General features: G+C 37.9%; 1 protein-coding gene across 1 annotated transcript in view; it reads right to left on the reverse strand.

The window, feature by feature from the left end:
• PTH2R (parathyroid hormone 2 receptor) overlaps positions 1-21,637 on the reverse strand; it is a 105,003-nt gene that overhangs the window by 8,968 nt on the left and 74,398 nt on the right. Inside the window, exon 10 of the mRNA XM_012446226.2 lies at positions 3,959-4,053. Within this exon, the coding sequence (XP_012301649.1) occupies positions 3,959-4,053 (95 nt within the window). The remainder of the gene's footprint in view (positions 1-3,958; positions 4,054-21,637) is intronic.

Here is a 21,637-nt window from a genome sequence, read left to right on the forward strand (position 1 = left end):
GTACATGGGTCATGGGTCTGGCTATTCACTTAAAATGGACTTTTACTCTCTATTCAAATCATGTAGCAATCCTGGGAACTGATTTTTTTCAGCATCCATATGCACATTGTACGTTTTTACACACTGGCTCTCTGAAAATGCACAGCTGTCTAATAAGATGATTCAGGGATGTACCAACTGATAGTGGTCTTCTGGCTTGCTGGAAACATGGTGTGCTCTGCGTCCAAGGGCAAAGCCATGAGAGGAATGTAAAGAAGTCAGGTGGTTTTGGGACTCGGTGTCCTGTTTAGAAAATAGATTCCCAATTCTGTGGTCTCTCTCACTAGGTGATCTCTCCCCAGGTGAGCAGCTCTAGAAACTCTGATTTTCTTTTAAGAATTAATTTAGCTTTAAAAAAAAATACTATTGCTCTTAAGCCTTTCTTGATTGATCCCTCGTGGCCTTGAATTATTCCTTCCCTCTGTTCTGTAGACATAGAACTTTATATGGGCATCTCTGTTGGTACTTTCCTCATTTTATTTAATTAAATCAATCATAATATCTATCTCTCCCACTCTCTCTGTCTCTACCCATCCTCACCTAAATTGTGGGTTCAAGGACACTCAGCAAATGAAGCTACTGGCCATTAAGCACCACGCTCCTGTTACATCCCATGCTGCTTGCCTCCTTTTATTCTAACAACCATGGGAGAGAGCTATTATTATCCCATTGCCAAGGGAGAATAGAGACTCAGAGAAAGAAAGCATCCACCCAATGTGACACAGTGAGCGGTGGATGCGGCCTTAAAATCTCTCCTCTTTACTATCATGCTGCATAATAAATACTGGCTGGATTTATTCTAAAAATAATAAACATTAAATATGAGTTTTGTCTAACATTAAATGGGAAGTCAACTTAGTCAAAACATTCAAGTATTCTTTTGCACTAAATCTTGTATTTCTCTTATCTCTTACGTTTTTCATCTCTCTTATGTTTTTCTTTTTATCTCTTACTTTTTCATCTCTTATATTTTTCCAGACCTGGCAACTGATTCTTGCTTTATGAAAAAATTGAGTTGTAATTTAAAAGAAAAAAATGTATTATTTGTGTTATTAAATCTAGTAGATGAATTAATTTTATTCACACATGTTTATTTAATGGTAAATGATTGTAAACTGTAGTTATACACTATGCCACCATTGAGGGAAACTGGTTTAAGGATATATGGGATCTCTTTGTATTATTTTTGCAACTATATGTGAATCTACAATTATCTCAAAATAAAAAGTTATTTTAAGAACTGCTTTATTAATTCATTTCTTCCATTTTAAACCACCATGCCAACTAAAGGGTTTTCAGAAGTCTTCCTTTTTTTAGAAGTCTTCTCTTTTCAGAAGTCTTTCTTATCTGTGTGTGAGCACACATTGACCTGGAGAGATTATCTCAGCTCTGAAAGGTGTTTTCAGTTTTTCACGATAGTATGCGTGGAAATACGCTTTGTAACTGTTTTAAGATGCCACCGTTTGGAAATTTTGTATTGTCTTATTTTAGAAAGAATATCTGAACATTTGTTAGACAAAGGTAATAACAAAATAGAAGATAAGTTTAAAGGTACAAAAATTAGCTGATGTAAATTTAAATACTCAACCCTCATCATAGGAATGTCACTGAGATGGTGACACAGATTTAATTTTCCTAAGCCTATTTAAAAAGTGACATGCTATTTAAACTTGATAATCTAAGGCCTCAGAAACAGAACATGGAATTGAATTCTGAAACTGATGTCAAGTAGGTTCCCACATTTTTCTCTCAAAAAAGAGCCACTCTTCACTACATTTTTATCTGTGGCTTAACTTTGGACATAATTAAAGATATTAAATATGCTTCAGTCATAAAAAAATGCATTTGGCACTTTGGGAGGCCGAGGAGGGTGGATCACGAGGTCAAGAGATGGAGACCATCCTGGTCAACATGGTGAAACCACGTCTCTACTAAAAATACAAAAAATTAGCTGGGCATGGTGGCACGTGCCTGTAATCCCAGCTACTCAGGAGGCTGAGGCAGGAGAATTGCCTGAATCCAGGAGGCGGAGGTTGCGGTGAGCTGAGATCACGCCATTGCACTACAGCCTGGGTAACAAGAGTGAAACTCTGTGTTAAATAAAAAAAAAAAAAGCATTTAGCTGAAAAATACTTTTTCTGACTTCTATTAGTCTAAACTGTTCTAATTAACAACTTCACACTTGAAATCTTCTAGACACCAGATTATTTCAAAGTTATTCTGAATTCCAAGTAGTTGATTATTTTAGTCATTGATAAATTATTCTCTTTAATTGTTCTGGGAAATAATCCCCCATGAATTAATTCAAAATATTGTCTATTCTATCAATTTTTAAAGATAGACCACCCGTTGTTCCCTCCAAATTTTCTCATGTCCCTTGGTCAACATTTTACTAAAATTATTAGTTCATGTTATGCAGAACTAGAGAAATAAGCAGCTTTGTTCAGAACTAGAGAAATAAGTAGCTTTCAAACATTACTACACTCTTCCACTTTATGAAGAAGAGTGAAAAGTTATTTACATTTTGGATTATTCTATCCTTTGGCCTTTGTCTTCAAAGATGGGATGTGATGTGAGAGATAAGCTATATTAGTGTAATATACTATAACTCAGGCACAATGCATAATACTACCACTGACAACACAATAACCATAATGTGGTTAATAAACTTCATAAACTTCACCATAAACTCATGCACAATGTGTAATACTACCACTCATGCACAATGTATAATACTACCACTGACAGCACATTAAAAATAACTGGCTCTAGCAGCTGCTAGTTTGTTAATACTGTGTATTCTATGGTCATAGGATACTGTGCATCCTACAGGTCATACCTGTAGTCTTTGCAGCTCAACAGTAAATATTACCTAAATGGTGGAGAGGACTAAATCAACGAGGACTTACAGAACATTTGTGAGAGAAGATCAAAATGCTATGATATTTTTTCTCTCTATGTCTGAGATAGCATTCATAACAATCTGAGGCAGAAATAAATAGTTAACTGGGGATTATAAAGCCAAATCCACATCTACCTGATTACTGGATGTATGTGTCCAGTTGGATAGATGCCACTAATATTCAAAATTTCCAAAATGATCATTATGAGAAATGTACACAACCTTAAGATAGTTTGATAAAACCACAAGCACTCAATTTGTCCTTTTCTTCACGAAGGCCAAAGAATGGACCGCCCTCAATCAATACATTTGCATATTTGGTGACAATTTGATGTAAACATTCAAAACAATACAGCAAATCCACTTAATATTTTCAGTTATGATATATTTGTATAATGCAAATAAAGTTGTCTGCCAAGGTCATCAAGATGTCTTCTGGGAGTTCAAATACTGTTAACGGGAACATCCCAATCTGCTAAAAACAGATTTAAAAATATACTTAGAATTTAAGGACAAGGGGTAGCATCTTATATTTTCTTACTATAGATAGACCTTTCTGATAAATCACACAATAAATATACATTCATAAATTTAATCTCTTAAAGATATTTCAAACCAATTTGTATCTGTTCTTTGCTCGAAATAGTAACCAAAGGCTGGGAGTGGTGGCTCACACCTGTAACTCCAGCACGTTGGAAGGCCAAGGCTGGTGAATCACCTGAGGTAAGGAGTTTGAGACCAGCATGGGTAACATGGCAAAATCCCATCTCTACTAAAAACGCAAAAATTAGCTGGGAGTGATGGTGTATGCCTGTAATCCCAGCTACTTGGGAGGCTGAGGCATGAGAATTGCTTGAACCCAGGAGGCAGAGGTTGCAGTGAGCCAAGATTGTGCCATTACACTGCAGCCTGGGCAACAGAGTGAGACTCTGTCTCAGAAAAAAAAAAAAAAAAAAAGAAAAGAAAAGAAATAGTAACCAAAATATTTCCTCTGATGGATGCCTGTCCTGAAATTACCTGTATTGCTTTCTTGTGTCATGCCCAACTGCATTGGTCTCCCAGATTTTGGTAGCTAGAACTCTAACCGTATTCAGAAACAGAACAAAATTCAGCTGAAAAAGAAGGTAAGATTACAAAGAATTATTGTTAGTCTTCAAGATTTTTATAAACATTTACATAAATTGAAATTTTTTCCATTCAAAAAAAAAAAATTACCCATTCCATAAATGTGAACAGGGGAAACTGAGATAAGATTATTGGAAGGCCAGTGATTCTCCATTCACCCTCATGAAATTATAAAGAAATTTAAAGTTTCAACAACACTGAAAACACCAGAGGATGATCTGCCAGGATCCACAGGGACTTTCTAAACTGAAATTTAGATGAAGCCTTTCGGCAAACTGGCAGGACAAAGGGTAATAGTTATTATATAAATGTAATCAACTGTCCTCTCTGAAAGGAATTCCCAGGTATGTCTCTATTTTAGGGAGAGGAATAATAGAGCTATTTTGGGGATACTCTCTGTCTATGATGTACAAAAAGTATTGGGTGAAGGTGATATGAGGTGTTTCTTTAAAAAAACAAAAGACAAGATAAGATGCTATACAAGAAAAGGTCCCCAGTGTAGCCAATTAGATTGATTTTTAAAATGTTATAAGTGTGAATACCACTAGAGATAATCAAGTTCTAGCTTTTAAAAGGGGAGGAAGTGGAGTGTTGAAGGAATAAGCCCCTTTCTGTCTGAGGACCTCAAAGATCAGTGAAGACATTCAAAATGAAGATGAAGAGCATGTCTCCAGGTCTGGAATCATAAGGAGATGGAGGCCTGAAACCTTGAGTCCCTCCATTTAGGGAAATGTCTGCTGTCCAGAAAGTGCTAGTGATTAGGAATAATGGAAATGTAGATTGTCAACAGTAGGCACTGTGTCCATGCCAGAGCAGGGGCCAGAAGAGAAAGCCATCAAGCCCTGCATTCCTGGGATAGTTTGTCTTGCAGAGTCCTCAATCATTTCAAGAAGTTAGAGAATTTTGGTTATCAGAGGACTTATGTGTCTCAGTCTGAAATTCAGCTGACTGCATCAGCCCTGAACACCCCACCACACACTCTGCTATTCTACCACTGACTACCCTGTGGGCATCTCTCAACAATCACAGCTTTCTTCAAGAACTGAGGGGCCTTGAGCCCCACACATGGGGGAAAAACAAAGTTGGCTGTGAGCTGATGAAAGGAAAGGGATGTTTCCAGGCTGTTAATAGCTGCCACTTAACTGAATATTTTCTAATTTAAAACCTTACATAAACATGGAGGAGACATTTTTATTTGTTTACATCCATTTGTTATGGATGAAGAAACTCTAGCTCAAAGAGATTAACCATTTTAACATTGAATACCCACGGCTGGAATTTGAACCAGGTCTATGTGAGTCTGTATTGTGAATCCTTAACCACCATCTGATACCTTCTATCAGGAGGACAAAAAAATGCAAAACATGAGAGTTGAGGACTTCCATCTTCACCCACTACAACTCGCAGCTCATGGACAGATTTTGTTTTAATAAGAAGGTGAAAAGCCACTTGAGTACTGCTCAGGTCACTGAGAAAGAAGCACAAGTGCTACTTTCTGAATGACAGAATTTATTTCATGCCCCATTAATTCCTGTCTCTCTAAGACTACAGCCCCTGGCAATACAATGTAGCTGTGGTAAAGATATTGGGGAATGATGTGTAGAACTGCTGTGTGAAGGACTAAGTGGTAGGAGCTGAAGTCATGCCTTATCCTCGAAAAGGAAGAAGTATAGATGGCTTCCGATGGGCCAGCCTTAAGCTTCACCTTATAAAAGGCCCAGGACCAAGCACTCTGTCTTTAGATTAGTAGACTACACTAAATAAATATGCACCCCCACCCCCAGAAAACTGACTAAAGGAAATACAGTCCAATCAGTTCATCCATTTAATAACTGAGAAAATATGTTCAAGGGCAACCAAATTGATTGTGAAAAGAATTAAGAATTTTAAAATATTAAGACTGAGTAGGCCGGGCGCGGTGGCTCACGCCTGTAATCCCAGCACTTTGGGAGGCCGAGGCGGGTGGATCACGAGGTCAAGAGATGGAAACCATCCTGGTCAACATGGTGAAACCCCGTCTCTACTAAAAATACAAAAAATTAGCCGGGCATGGTGGCGCGTGCCTGTAATCCCAGCTACTCAGGAGGCTGAGGCAGGAGAATTGCCTGAACCCAGGAGGCGGAGGTTGCGGTGAGCCGAAATCGCGCCATTGCACTCCAGCCTGGGTAACAAGAGCGAAACTCCATCTCCAAAAAAAAAAAAAAAAAAAGACTGAGTAAAAATTGATGCTTTAAAAGATAAGTAACAAAATACACACATGACATACATATATACACAATATTGATACATGTGACATCTGGATGAAATTCTAAATAATTATTCTGAATATTCAGAAAAATATAGACCATGGGTTCATTAGAAACTAAGTTACTGACTACTAACTATTGTAAATGAATTGACTCTTAGTCTCACAGCAGCTCTATGAGACAGGCATTTTCTTGTTCCCATTTCACAGATGAGGAACCTGAGGCACAGATTCCACATATTTTGCCCAGCCACACAGCTAGCAAGTGGTAGGGCCTTAATGCAGCCCATGTGGCCTGGATTCACACTTTACACTCTTAACCACTGCACTATAGTATCCATAAAATAGAGTTGAGTTAATAGTAGACTAAGATGGAGACAGAAATTTAAGAGCAGGATGGATTAACAAAAGATTATAAGGAATCTAAAATATAACCAAATCTTAAAATCAATATTAGAACGCCAAACAGTAGGTCTGACAAAGCAAAAAAAAAAAAAAAATGAATTCAGCAACTTAGGAGACAGTTGAAGAATCCTCTCAAAGGGAGGGGAAAAGAACAGAGACTTGAGAGTTTGAAAAAGGGCATTTGAGTGAGGGTGTGGCAAGGGATTTAAGAGTGGAAATTGCTACACTTTTGGCTTTGATGATGGAGGAAGGGACCAAGAATCACGGAATGCCGGCAGCCTCTAGAAGCTGAAAAATATAAGCATTCTCCTCTAGCACTTCCATATGGAAGGCATCCCCGCCAACACCTTGATTTAAGGACTTCTGACTTCCAGAACTGTAAGAGAACAAATGCATGTTCTTTTAAGCCACTAAAAAAAGAGAAGAACAAAAACTGGTGTGAGGAGCTATATGAGGTATAAGATGCCTATCTGGAGGTTGTGAAACTAAGAGTCCAGTGGCAGATTATTTCTCTTTCTGAAGAAAAGTTGACAACAAATAGAATAAATCAATAAAAACATAACAGAAGAAAATTCTTGCACTAAAGGAAGACTTGAGTCTGCAAATGGGAAGGTGACATTTTATACCAGGCAAAAGAAATAAAAGAGAACAAGACAAAGAGGAAGTTTCTGGTGATATTTTAGTAGTAGGAGGAGGAAGAGAAGAAGGAGGTATAATTTTTTTTAATGAAGACATAATTCTAAGAAAAAAAATCATTAAAGAGTTCTTGCACATTTTGTATAAAATTCCTAAAGAAAAAAACTTTGCTTGAGGCAAACTACAGACAAAACTAAGCAATTACTAAAAAGAGAGAAGGGCTTAGAATAACATGACCTTTAGTAAACATTAAAGCTAATAACACATAGAGTGAATTTTGTTTAAATATGGTTTCAAAATAATGCAAATATAGAAATCAAATTATTTTTCAATTAAAGATTTTTTTTTTATTTCAATAATTTTGGGCTAGAGGTGGTTTTTTCGTTACATTGCAGAGTACTTTTGTGGTGATTCCTGAGATTTCAGTGTACCCATCACCTGACGGGTATACACTATACCCAATATGCAGTCTGTAATTAATGATTTAAATAAATATGAAGATTTGTTCAGAGTGAAACACAGATGAAAGAAAACAAAGAAAACATTTCAGCCACCATGGAAGATACTCAAGCAGTCTTGTCTCTGAGACGTGGTTCCTGGAGTTTCCTTTGCCTGGACCCTTTACTCTCTCCACTCACTTGCCCTTCCTAGGTCAGTTCTCAGGGTTCAAGTCAAACGTCACCTATTCTCAGAAGCATTTGTTATGTTTAAATGTTTGCCTCACTCACTAAGCTTTAGCTGTGGGAGAAGAAATAGGTGTCTATCTTCTCCTCTCCTCACTCCTCTCCATTGCCTCACACAGGGCCTGCAATGTTCTTGGTGTTTGAGCAAGATTTGTCCAATGAGAGTGAATAAATAGGTGAATGAGATATGTGTGCTGTAAACACTACTTATATTGAGGTCAATTAGCACATTCCCCTTCAAGGTAGAATTTTCACTTCTAGGCATAACTCACAAAAGATATAATCATAGAAAGAAGTCAAAATTTAGGCACAGAAAAGGTAACTTATGAAACAGTTATAAAATCATGTCTTTACACTTGCCATTTTTACCTTTGCTTTTGGATACGGGCTGGGCAGGAGTGCTTTCCCCCTATTCCCGATGTTTCCTTTCAGGGGAGAGGCTCAAATGATATGTCCATCTTTTCTCTCTCCTCCCCTTTATTCTCCATCCCTGGAGGAGAAGGATTGAGTATTTGATAAGTAAATGTGGGAAGACATACTGAGCTTGCTTGATGCAGCCCATTCTTCCTTCTCTTGGGAGCTTGCAGTGAGCAGACTTTCTCTGCAGCATCTCCAGGGATAGGAGCCTGCCCCTCAGCATCCTGTGCCCAGGTGGGAAGATCCTGACTAATTATGGGGTTCTTCAACAGACCCACTTGTCTAACAGACCTATGGTCACATCATCCACCCCAGGCTCCCACAGCAGTAAGGTTCTCTCTCACTCCCTTGCTTTATAGCTTAACATGTTTAGAATAAGGGCAGCCAAAAGAGATGCTATGTATTAGTTTCCCTCAGAGACAATCTAAATACATCGTATCTGCTCACCCAATGTTTTGGCTTATTTTTTAATATTCAAACATAAGAATTTCTTTTTGCTTTGCTTATTTACATATTGGTACTAAATGCTGAACTTTTACATAACAGGTAATAAACTCTCTGATCTCTGATCTCTATCATATACTAAATTTGATTATCTGTATCACAAATATAATGACAAAATATGTAGTTCATTTCTACATATTTTGTAGAATTCAATCAGTTGGAATTCAATTTATAACTTGGAGACAGTTTCTATGGTAAATGTTAGAACTTTAATTTCATTTAAAGATATATTTCTAACTGATTTAGAAAAGAAAAGGAGTTCTGAAGGGAAGATTTTTCTCTGGGGAAAAATCAATTTGGTATTTACAACTGTGTCAAAGATCAGAGATTAAATTTTTATCCATTTTTCTTAAAATTCTTTCCTTATCAGTCATCCTTCTCATCCCCATCCCTTGTTTCTGGTGACTGCACTCTCCTTGCAATTGGGAGAAAATTAATCATTCACCTGACAGCAGCTGAGAAGCATGGACCTCGTTTGTCTCTTTCTTTTCATATTCTGAAAAGTGTACTAGATATAATATTTTTTAAACTTATCACCTAAAATATTTCCTAAATGCCTTTGTTGGAAATACCATCTTATTCCTTCCACCAGAATTCCCTAAGATATCCTGTGACATGTATGCAGAACAAAACATTTATTTTAAAAAATTGCAGCTCTGTATTTAATGCACTCTATGTAGTATGCAGCTTCCTCAAGAGTCACCTATTTGCTTAGTCATTCAATATTAAAATCTGATCGTTACTCACATGATGAGCAAGCCCAATAAACAAACTGTTTATTGACCAGAAAGATTATTTCTTAGCTTGGATATACAGTGATGATGTGAGGCATGACTAAATAAACATCTAACATAAGTAAATACATGTCAATAAAAAGTGACCGGAGAAAGAAATAATCACCACTGCCCTATATATTCCTAATACCCGTCAACATCACTAATGCAAACCATAAGCTGACACAGTTACATTAGTTCTCTGGAGGGTTATTTAAAGGTCAAAATCTCTGCAATAGTGTTGTCAGATAAACATCGGACAAAATATCCCCAAATTTCTTCCCAACTTGAACATTCTTTGAGTCTATGTCTTATTTTTATCAAGTTGCCATAAAATGAACTGCTGCCTAAACTACTATGGAAAATAAGCACATGAATTCTAAAGTCTCAATGAGTGACAGACCCTAATTTTTTATTTTATTTTTTGGTTTTTTTTTTTAATGCCAGTAGAGGGTTGCTTTAAACACTGAGTTTAGGATTTTCTCTTTATTACTCCCATTCTATAAGCATTGCTTAGGTGTATATACTATAAGAAAGGTGACCCTGGTAGAAATTTCTATTATTCAAGTATAAAAAATATATCATTAAATTAATTATACATTTACATTTTATGACAATATTTACCTCTTCTTGATTCTTTAAAAAAAAATAGTCCTCCTTATTACACATTCACATGTTAATTCAGCTAGGATGAATCAACTCATTGTAAAGGAAAATATTTTGAGACTTTACAGCATCTCCAAAGAAATGGATTTAAGTGAATGGGATATGTGGGACTAACTCCCATCGAATAGCAAAATCCATGGATCACCATCACATTCGCTGCCCATGCTCACCAGCTGCTGCAGCACCAATCTCCTTCCACTTCTCATATCAGCAGCTGACAGTTGTTTACAATTGTTCCCATTTTAATGCAACTCTAATTCCTGTCTCTTTCTTGGAAGGTTGCATCAAGAGTACAGTCTCTCATATAGATGTCAGAATCAATCCAATAGGACTATGCACTTAAATAGTATCTCTCTTAGACATCTGCACCTCCAAACTAGTTCATCTTATCCATCCATCATAATACCTCTAGAGTTTTCCTTTTAAAACCCAAATCCAATCAGCTCACTAACCTGCTTAAAATATTTTGATGTCTCATCACAATTTTAAAGAGAATTCAAATGCGCTTTAGCATGACACATGAGTCCACTTCCATCCAACTTCACAGTCTGATCTGCACATTCTGCAGATGCACTGTTCATTCCAGCCATAGAAAACATAACATGCCCACATGTCAGGGACTAATCTCTATGCCAGGAAAACTCTTCTCTGCCCTTTACCTATTAAGTGATTTAGGTGAGTGATTTCTACTCTTCCTTCATACTTTTAGTTCAAATCTCACCTTCTTGGTGTTTCCTTTGTTAAGCCCTCCAGACAGAGTTTGGTGCTTTCTCGTCTTTATTCTGAACTTCACAATGGCCACAGAAAGACTTAGATAAGCCTGTATCACTACTACATGAACCATCAATAAATAGTAGTCTATTTATTGAATGCTATATAAGCTACTATTTATTGAATGCTTTTCATAGATTATACTAAGCACATTAATAATCTTACATAGTCCTCCTAATAGCCCTATGAAGTATATATTAGAATATCCAATTTCCTTTTTAGAAAACTTCATTTTAAAAGGGGCTAAATCATAGTACAGTCAGCAACTGGTAAGAGTTCACACAGGATTCATATACTTGTTCACACAAATACCAACCCTATTATAAAAACTATAGGTTGCACCTCCTCCACTAATGACCTGTATGACCTTGGATATGAGTTTGACTGTTTATAGACTAGAATGTTAGTGAGACTCAACAAAATCTAAGAGTACCCCCAGCTCCAAAACCTTTTAATTCTAAGTCAAATACTTCTCTGCGTGCCAGTATTGCCAGTCATAAAATTGAAACAATAATATTGATATATTTATTTCAATTAACTATAAAGGAAACTATATTTTAAATGATTGTAAGGTACCTACATGTGGCATGCTTATCAAAAAATCTTATGATCCACAATAAGTAATATTATTAAATATATATCTATATTTTTATTCAGGCAATATTTCCTAGGCACTCATAAAGAGCAGTCATTCTAGAAAAATAAGAGAATAGATTATCCCTCCCCATGAGTAGCACAGAGGGAGACAGAGCTAGTAAGTAAAATGCCATATGGTACACTTCTAAAGTGTCTGATCACATAAAACACAACTAACCTCCCACAACCATGTGAACACCCACTGCTTACACTGGCCAGGACTTTTGTGTAATTTCAGGTTTCATTGTTGAAGAAATTTTTCTAGTTCAGTGATCTCCAAATAAGTCATTTAGGGTGTCATCATCATGATTTTGCCATACTGATATTATTTACCTACTATTGTCTACTTTTTTTCAATCAACTTTCATTACATTCTTAAAATTTAAACTTCATACCATTAACCATAAATAGAGAACTAGTAGAAGCTGCTATAAATAAGAGACAACTGTGAAATGCATACGATGGAAACAAAAAGCCTTATGAAATGTTATCTAGATTGGGCTGCCTGTCCTACCCCCGCCCCCTACCCCCAGAGAAAGACACCACACGTGAGAGTTGTTCAAGACCAAGACCAAAAGAAAACCTTCTCCTTGATGTGTTTAGAACAGTTGGAAAGGGACCAATATTCATATATGATTCAATACTGCTGAAAGACCTTGCATGTACCACCTAAGTCCTCTCCTCTCATGCACCAGGGTATGTTCCCCTACATAAGGAAACATCGCTCTAGCTTAAATCCTATGGCAAGAAAGAGCAAAAACTGTGGGCTCCAGCACCACATAGACTGGGTTTGACCTTGGCTTCAGCATTTTCTAAATGTATAATCTCAGGCAAGTTATATAACCTTTCTTGAACCCAAACTGGGAATAATAAAAATACCTACTTGAAAGTTGTTTGAGGATTAATGCAAAAAAATAAGACTCTAAAATATTCTTGAAACAAAAAAGTACTCAAATATTTATTCATCAGATGATTAATAAAATATAGGAGATTAACTTTGTTAAGAGACAAAGGAAGACTGTATTAGTCTGTTTTCATGCTGCTGAAAAAGACATATCTGAAACTGAAAAGAAAAGAAAAGGCTTAATGGACTTACAGTTCTACATGGCTAGGGATGCCTCACAATCATAACAGAAGGTGAAAGGCATGTCTCACATGATGGCAGACAAGAGAAGAGAGCTTGTGCAGGGAAACTTCCCCTTATATAATCATCAGATCTCATGAGACTTATGCACTACCACAAGAATGGCACAGGGAAGACCTGATCCCATGATTCAATCACCTCTCATGAGGTACCTCCCATAACATGTGGAAATTCAAGATGAGATTTGGGTGGGGACACAGCCAAACCATATCGTTTCACTCCAGCCCCTCCCAAATCTCATGTCCTCATATTTCAAAACCAATCACACCTTCCCAACAGTCCCCTAAAGTCTTAACTCATTTCAGCATCAGCTCAAAAATCTACAGTCCAAAGTCTTATTCAAGGAAAGGCAAGTCCCTTCTGCCTATGAACCTCTAAATTCAAAATCAAGTTAGTTGCTTCCTAGATACAATGGGGGTACAGGCATTGGGTAAATACAGCCATTCCAAATGGGAGAAATTGGCCAAAACAAGGGGGCTACAGGGCCCATGCAAGTCCAAAATCCAGTGAGGCGATCAAATTTTAAAGCTCCAAAATGACATCCTTTGACTCCATGTCTCACATCCAGGTTGCGTTGATGAAAGAAATGGGCTCCCATGGCCTTAGGCAGCTCTGTCCCTGTGGCTTTGCTGGGTAGAGCCCCCCACCTCCTGGGCAGTGCCCCAGTATTTAAACTCTATGTGAAGACTCGAATCCCACATTTCCCTTCCGCATTGCCATAGCAGAGGTTCTCCATGAGGGCCTTGCCCCTGCAACAAACTTCTGCCTGGACATCCAGGCATTTTCATACATTTTCTGATATCTAGGCAGAGGTGTCCAAACTTCAGTTCTTGACTTCTGTGCACTCACAGGCTCAACACAACATGGAAACTACCAATGGGGCTTGCACCTTCTGAAGCCATGTCCCAATCTCTACATTGGTCCCTTTCAGCCATGGCTGGAGCAGCTGGGACACAGGGCAGCAAGTTCCTAGGCTGCACACAGCATGGGGACCCTGGGCCCAGCCCATGAATCATTTTTTCCTCCTAAACCTCCAGACCTGTGATGGAAAGGATTTCTGTGAAGACCCCTGATGTGCCCTGGAGACATTTTTCCCCATTGTCTTGGGGATTAACATTCAGCTCCTTTTTACTAATACAAATTTCTGCAACCAGCTTGAATTTCTCCTCAGAAAATGGAATTTTCTTTTCTATTGCATTGTCAGGATGCAAATTTTCCAAACTTTTATGCTCTGTTTCCCTTTTAAAACTGAATGCCTTCAACAGCACCCAAGTTACCTTTTGAATTCTTTGCTGCTTAGAAATTTCTTCTGCCAGATGCCCTAAATAATTTCCCTCCAGTTCAAAGTTCCACAAATCTTTAGGGCAGGGGCAAAATGCCCAGTCTCTTTGCTAAAAGATAACAAGAGTCACCTCTGCTCCTGTTCCCAACAAGTTCCTCACCTCCATCTGAGACCACCTCTGCCTGGATTTCATTGTCCACATCATTATCAGCATTCTGGTTGAAGCCATTCAACAAGTCTCTAGGAAGTTCCAAACTTTCCCACATTTTCCTGTCTTATGATCCCTTTGAACTATTCTAACCTCTGCCTGTTACCAAGTTCCAAAGTCATTTAAACATTTTCAGGTATCTTCTCAGCAGCACCCCACTCTATTGGTACCAATTTACTGTATTAGTCTGTGTTCATGCTACTGATAAAGGCATACCTGAGAATGGGAAGAAAAAATTATTTAATGGACTTACAGTTCCACATGGCTGGGGATGCCTCACAATCATGGTGGAAAGTGAAAGGCATGTCTTGCATGGCAGCAGACAAAAGAAGAGAGCTTGTGCAAGGAAACTCCCCTTTATATACTCATCAGATCTCATAAGACTTATTATTATCATGAGAACAGCACAGGAAAGACCTGCCCCCATGATTCAATTACCTCCCACAGAACCCTCCCACAACACGTGGGAATTCAAGATGAGATTTGGGTGGGGACACAGCCAAACCATATCAAAGGCATTTTGGTAAAGATAAAATTTGGGCAGGGCCTAGAAAGACAATTTGATCACCTATCAATGGATATTGGATGAAAGGATGGGTGAATGGGGAGAGTAACACAGCCTGAAGGAAATATTTAAATAAAGACAAATACTACAGAGTTTCTCCTTTTCTTTTCCTTAACCTGTAAATTCAAGATCTCAGGTTTCTGCTAGTACCATACCACTCTCCACACCATAATATTGGCATTCTCAAGGCCCTCTCATAAGTGCCCAAGAGTAAGTCTGCATTATTTCCCAATCTGTATTTTTATGTCTCTGTTTTTATTTTGTTTCAGCTGTTACAGTGCCTCTTGGTTAACATCAGTGCAAATGCAGGTGCTCATGTCTTGGTCAGTGCCCCAGCTTGGTCAGAATGTATCTCACCTTTCCCACTTCTTCCAGGCCAGCTGCCCTGCCTGCAGCATCTCCTGCTGTTTAGGCTGAGCATCCCTGTGCCTTCTCATGATGCTCCAGGAGTCCCAGAACCAAAACAAAGCATCATGCCCTATTGTTAATTAGGAAATATTTCTCTTATATTTTGATCTTACATGGAAAAATTTTAAAAATCATCCTCAAATCAACATCAAGATGGTACAGGTGTCTGATAAATGATTAAATTTGAGGACATTCATTTTCAGAACAAAATTTAGTATTTTCCAGTGACTCTAGTTCTCTTTAACATACTTTAAACACACATGAACAAAACAGAAAATAACAATGCTATAATCATAGATTTTACAATTCCAAAATTAAGTGATTCCTTCCAAACTTTTACTGGAATCTATGATTATCTCTAAAAATCAGTTCTCTTGACATGACTTCTTCTGACTGCTCATACTTAACAAATTCCCTTACTCTCTTAAATTTAGTTTATCTCATATATTGCTTAGAAATCTGACCATAATTTATTTAATTTTACTCCTAGATACACAAACATCAAATTAATAGAGTCTACAGTATTATAATAGCCTAAGACAGAATTAAGTAAGGGACCTAATTTGGATTTTAAATTCTGGGCAAATAGTTTTTCGTTAGAATATATGGTACATATATTTACATAAAACCATGCCACATGCAATGTATGACTAAAAAACAACTTTATATCCTAAAGTTAAGCTATTTTTTAAAACTATGAACATAGCCATATAAATGGAAATATTTTTCCCATAAATTCAAGACATAGTTTAACATGTTTTGGAATGCAAGTGAAAAGAACGTGGTCGCAAAATGCATGTTAAATTCTTTGTTTCATCACACTAGTCGTGTGACCTTTATCTGCAGGAGCTATAGTTTTCTCCTCTAGAAATTGAAAAGATTGCATAAAGTGGACTCACAAGTACTGTAATTTTACTTGCTTTGTGCTCTTACTTTGCATCTTTCCTCTTCCCAGTTCCCCAGGATATCTATTTTTTAATGCATGTTTTGTTTTTCCAACAAGTATTTATTGAGTGGCCATTCTGTGCCAGGAAACTAGCTAAGCACTAGATATCATAAGTTTAGAAAAAAAAAAAAAACATGGCTCTTATTTACAAAAACCTTGCAGTTTAGTGGACAAGATGGACATTCAACAGCAAGAGACATGATACAATGTGATGTTAAAAAGAAAAAGCCTTGCTGTGCCCTGTAGATTACAATTGGTGATCTAATTTAGATTGGAGGGCATCAAGGTCACAAAGAAAAAGTAGTATTTCAAATGAGGCACAGAAGGAAGCACATTCCAGCCTTCGAGAAGTACAGTGGGGCATGTAAAACAGACCTGAGAAAAACAGAGGTGGACAAGGTCAAGCAACTGACTGATAAACAACATAGACAGGGTGTGGTGTGTAAAGAGGCACAGGCACAAGTGAGACATCTTTGCTGGATTATCAGATATGTTAGATTTTATTATAAATGCATGCAGTTCATTCGGTAGGAACACTGATCCTGAAGTCAGAACCCGGCTCCATCACTTAATATTGGGTATTATTGCACAGTTTCCTTATATAGAGTTATTGGTAGAATTAGATACATTGATGTATATTAAATGCTTAAAGCACTGCCCAGCTCATTGTAAGAACGATGTCATGTTTGTTGTTGCTATTATTATCTTCATTCTTCCTGGCTTCATCACACAAAACAACTTAGAAGAAGGAGCACCACACTCTGAACACACGGAGGTTAAGTTCTGGGCTTATTTCTCCCTTTACAGACCGGTCCTAAAGTAAAATGAGGAATATGGGCTGCACGGTCCCTAAGAATGTGGACCTGAAATCCCAGGAGGAAAATACATAGGAGAGTTTTGCTGGAAATCACTGCAAGACCATTTTATGATCAAATTAACCCAGAGATGTCATCTGCTGCTTAGGAGATGGTGTGAGGCCAAATACAAATTAGAAAGCAAGAGGCTTCATTCTCTCTGTTGAAAATGCGGGAAGAGATTTCCCTTTCCTCCTTTTTCTTAGAGCATTTACCTTAGAAAACACATATGTACTTTCTAATCTCTTTGATGTGCTTATAAATCCTTTTGAAGATTAGATAGGTCTTTGGTCAGCTTTATGGCCCGGGAATATCTTTCTCAAGGACCAAGGAACCATCTCTTTGAAATGCAAACATCAAGAGAGAAAGCATCCCTTTTTGTAGGGTAGGAGTTTAACTTCGATAGGCCCCTATTTTGAAGTTGCAAAACTTCCTCCTGCCATAAAGCAATGACAAGCTTGTTTTTTCTCCAATAAAGCTACTTAGGCACAACAGGTGGTCACCCCAACTACCAGGTAAAATTAGGATGAATCATGTGTGGCCTATAGTATTGTCAAGTCCCTCTTACTTGAAGACTAGTTATTGTTTCTCTTGAAAACTTATATATAATGAGTTGTAACTGCTTGGCTATACAAAGGAATGAGGTTTCTTTCTCTTTGCAATCTCTTAGCAGATTTTGTCTAATGTACACCACATTCTGGTTTAATAAGTTAATATTAAAAGTGTTTTCTTTCTCTATTCCCTTTATGGAGAAGATTTTGTTTTAAATTATATTTCCCCAATAGTAGAAAGCTAGGGGGAAAAAAAACCTTTCTCCCACCGTTATAACAAACAAATGCTAGATAATATGACAAAATTATTTTTAACTTTTTAAAATGCATCAGAAAACAATTTTACAGGATGATCAATTAACCCAAAATTTAAGGAAAGTCTGACATCTCCAAGGAGGATGGAATGTAAGCACTTGCTTCTTTGGGGCAGATGCCAAAATCTAGCTGATAAAAAGAATTCTGTTGAAATGTTGAACAAATTGTACAATGAACTAGCCAAAAAGAAAATTAAGAAAAAAAAATCAATTGACAATAACAACAAAAACAATAAAATACTTAGAAATAAGTACCAAAAGCACAGGCAAGAAAAACAAAAATGAACAAGCAGGATTGCATTAAACTAAAATGCTTCTGCACAGCAAAGGAAACAATAGAGTGAAAGGGCAACCTGTGAAATGGGAGGAAATATTTGCAAGCCATGTATTCAATAAGGGGCTAATATACAAATTATATAAGGAACTCAGGCAACTGAAAAGCAAGAAACAACCCAGTTTAAGAATGGGCAAAGGAGCTGAATAAACGTTTCTCATACAGCTCTAGCTCTCCAAGCCTAGCTGAAGGAGGTCTCTATGCCATGCAGATTGCCCTCAAAGCAACCTACAAAAAAACTACAAAGGCCAGTGTGCCATCTACTGGAAGGGTAACAGCCTGGATACCAAGGCACTTGGTGAAATTAGATGTTATCACAAGTCCACTGAATGCCTAATTCATCAACTTTCCTCCTAGCATCTGGTGCAAGAAACTGCTAAGGACTTCAGAACAGATCGGCACATCCAGAGCACAGCTACTTGTGCTTTGCAGGAAGCAACTGAGATCTATCAGGTTGGCCTTTCTGGAGACACTGAGCTGTGTATAATCCAGGCCAAATATGCAACAATTATGCCAAAAGGCATCCATGCTGCATTCATGGAGAATTTGCTTGAGAATCCACTATGATAGGAAACGGTTCATTCTCAACGAAAAAAATTAAAAGCTTCCTCCTCTTATTGGTATTTCTGAGCGTTAAATACCCCGTGCCACTACCCCCATGGAGTCAAAAGGCATCTAAGTAAATGACTGTAAGTGAAAAAATAGGGAACAGAAATCAGGTATTGGCAGTTTTTCCATTTTCATTTGTGTGTGAATTTGTAATATAAATGCATGGAAACAAAGTATTAATACACACCAAATGTTTCAGTTGAACAAGTTTCAGCAGTTCACCTTTGTAACAGTTATAAATAGACCTGTTAAATTTTTCTGAACAATGCCAGTATTTGGATTTTTTAAAAAACAGATTTCTTGACAGCAACTAACTTGTGCTTGTAGCACTTTTATCATATAGTAAATTCCATCCACTCACTATACTTTTCTAAATAATCCTACATACAAGTATATGTTTGTGCTGTTCCTGTCAGTTAGCTACCAAAATGTATTAAACTATTAAAAAAAAAAGAAGAAGAAGAAGAAGAAGAAGACTTAGTCAGGTGCAGCGGCTCACACCTGTAAACTCAGCACTTTGGGAGGCCGAGGCAGGTGAATCACTTGAAGTCAGGAGTTTGAGACCAGCCTGGCCAACGTGGTGGAACCCCATCTCTACTAAAAATACAAAAATTAGCCAGGCATGGTGGCACGTGCCTGTAATCTCAGCGACTCAGAAGTCTGAGACAGGTGAATCACTTGAACCCAAGAGGCAAGGTTGCAGTGTGCCAAGGTTGTACCACTGCACTCCAGCCTGGATGACAGAGCAAGACTCCATCTCAAAAAAAAAAAAAAAAAAAAAAAAAAAGACTTACAAATAGCCAACAAGTATGTGAAAAACTGATCATCATCACTAATTATCAGGGAACTGCAAATCAAAACCACCAGCTATCACCTCATACCTGTTAGAATGGCTTCATGGGGATGGGCATGGTGGCTCCCACCTGTAATCCCAGCACTATGGGAGGTGGAGGTGAGTGAACTGCTTGAGCCCAGGAGTTTGAGACTAGCCTGGGCAACGTGGCAAAATCACATCTCTACAAAAAATACACACATTAGCTGGGCATGGTGGCACCTGCCTGTAGTCCTAGTTACTCAGGAGGCTGACGCAGGAGGATCATTTAAGCCCAGGAGATCAAGGCTGCAGTGAGCCATGACTGCACCACTGCACTCCAGCCTGGGTGACAGAGTGAGATCCTGTTTCAAAAAAACAAAGAATGGCTTAATGGCCATTGATAGTTCAAAAAGACAAAACATAAATGTTAGCTAGAATATGGAGAGAGAAAAAATTGTACCCTGCTAATATGAATGTGAATAGGTACAGTCATTGTGGGAAAAAGAATTACGGGTTTTGCTTTGTTGCCCAGGCTGATCTTGAATGCCTGGCCTTAAGCTAGCCTTCTGCCTATGCCTGCCAAAGCACTGGGTTTACAGGCAGGAGCCACCACACCTGGTCTATTCCTATTTTATAGGTGGCAAAATTGGACTCTGAGTTTTTAAAACTTGCCCAAGTCTAGCCTGCCCAGTAAAATTTCAGCCTGCAGACAACAGAAGGGCAGGCCTGGGATACTAACAAAGGCAGCCTGGCCCAGAGTCTATGCTGTCACTACTGTGACACATTTGGCATCACTCCCAAGAAAGGGCAGACCTCCTTAGTTCTTCACACTGTGTCCACGTGCATTTCAAACGGGCTGGACAGACAGATCATGCACTGGTGTGGCAGAGCTTCTCCCATCTTTACATCTTCACGCAGACCTGGAGAGAAGAGACCTTGGGTGCCCGTCAGGTTCATCACAGGGGCACTAACTTACTATCTGTCTGGTTTGCCAGCAAGTTATGGGGAAGACCATGAAACATACTTAGGAAGATGTTTCTTTCTAATCAAGTATTTACTGCATTTAATAACAGGACCTCACATAGGAAGCAAGGAAGTGAAAGTGAAAAAACATTATGTTATACTTTCTCACCTCGTGTTTTATTGTGTTTGAATAGAAGGTTAATCATGGAATAGTTTACCTGAAAAACTACAAAAGTGAGAGCTTAATAACTTTTTTAAAATGTAAATATTAATCTCTCGATCATAAAGTAAAGCCTTCTGATACTCCTAAAATGGATAATACTAAAGTGTTTAACAAAATGGTAAAAATAAGCTCTACTCACCAACAAGAGGTAATAATTATACCATTTTGTGTAGATAACTTTACAGCCTTTTGAAAAATGATCAAACCAATGGTATGCCAGGTTTTATAGGATATAAAAAGAGTGGATATTCCGCAATCAGAAGGTCCTGTGCAAAAACACAGAAATACTCATGGTGTCATCCTAGGGGACTGTGGAGTCTGGGAAGCCAGATCGTCCCTGGGAGTCCCCTCAGGTCGGAACGGCCACTTACTGATATACAAGGCACAATGTGCTAGTCTTATTGTGGTCCAGAAACCAATATTATTTTTATGACTTTATAGAGACATTTTTTAAGTTAATGTATTAAGGGGAGGAGGAGAAGTCTACCTGGAGTGTGGGCAAGTTATTAACACATGAAAAGTAAAAATGATAATAGCTAATGCTTATAGCGCTATGTGCCAGCCACTGTTCCTAACTCAGTCCAATGATTAACTCTTGTAATCTACACTATTACTCCCAT

This window comes from Aotus nancymaae, unplaced genomic scaffold (genome assembly GCF_030222135.1).
Source record: "Aotus nancymaae isolate 86718 unplaced genomic scaffold, 86718_ANA_hifiasm-v0.15.2.pri h1tg000008l, whole genome shotgun sequence".
NCBI lineage: Eukaryota > Metazoa > Chordata > Mammalia > Primates > Aotidae > Aotus > Aotus nancymaae.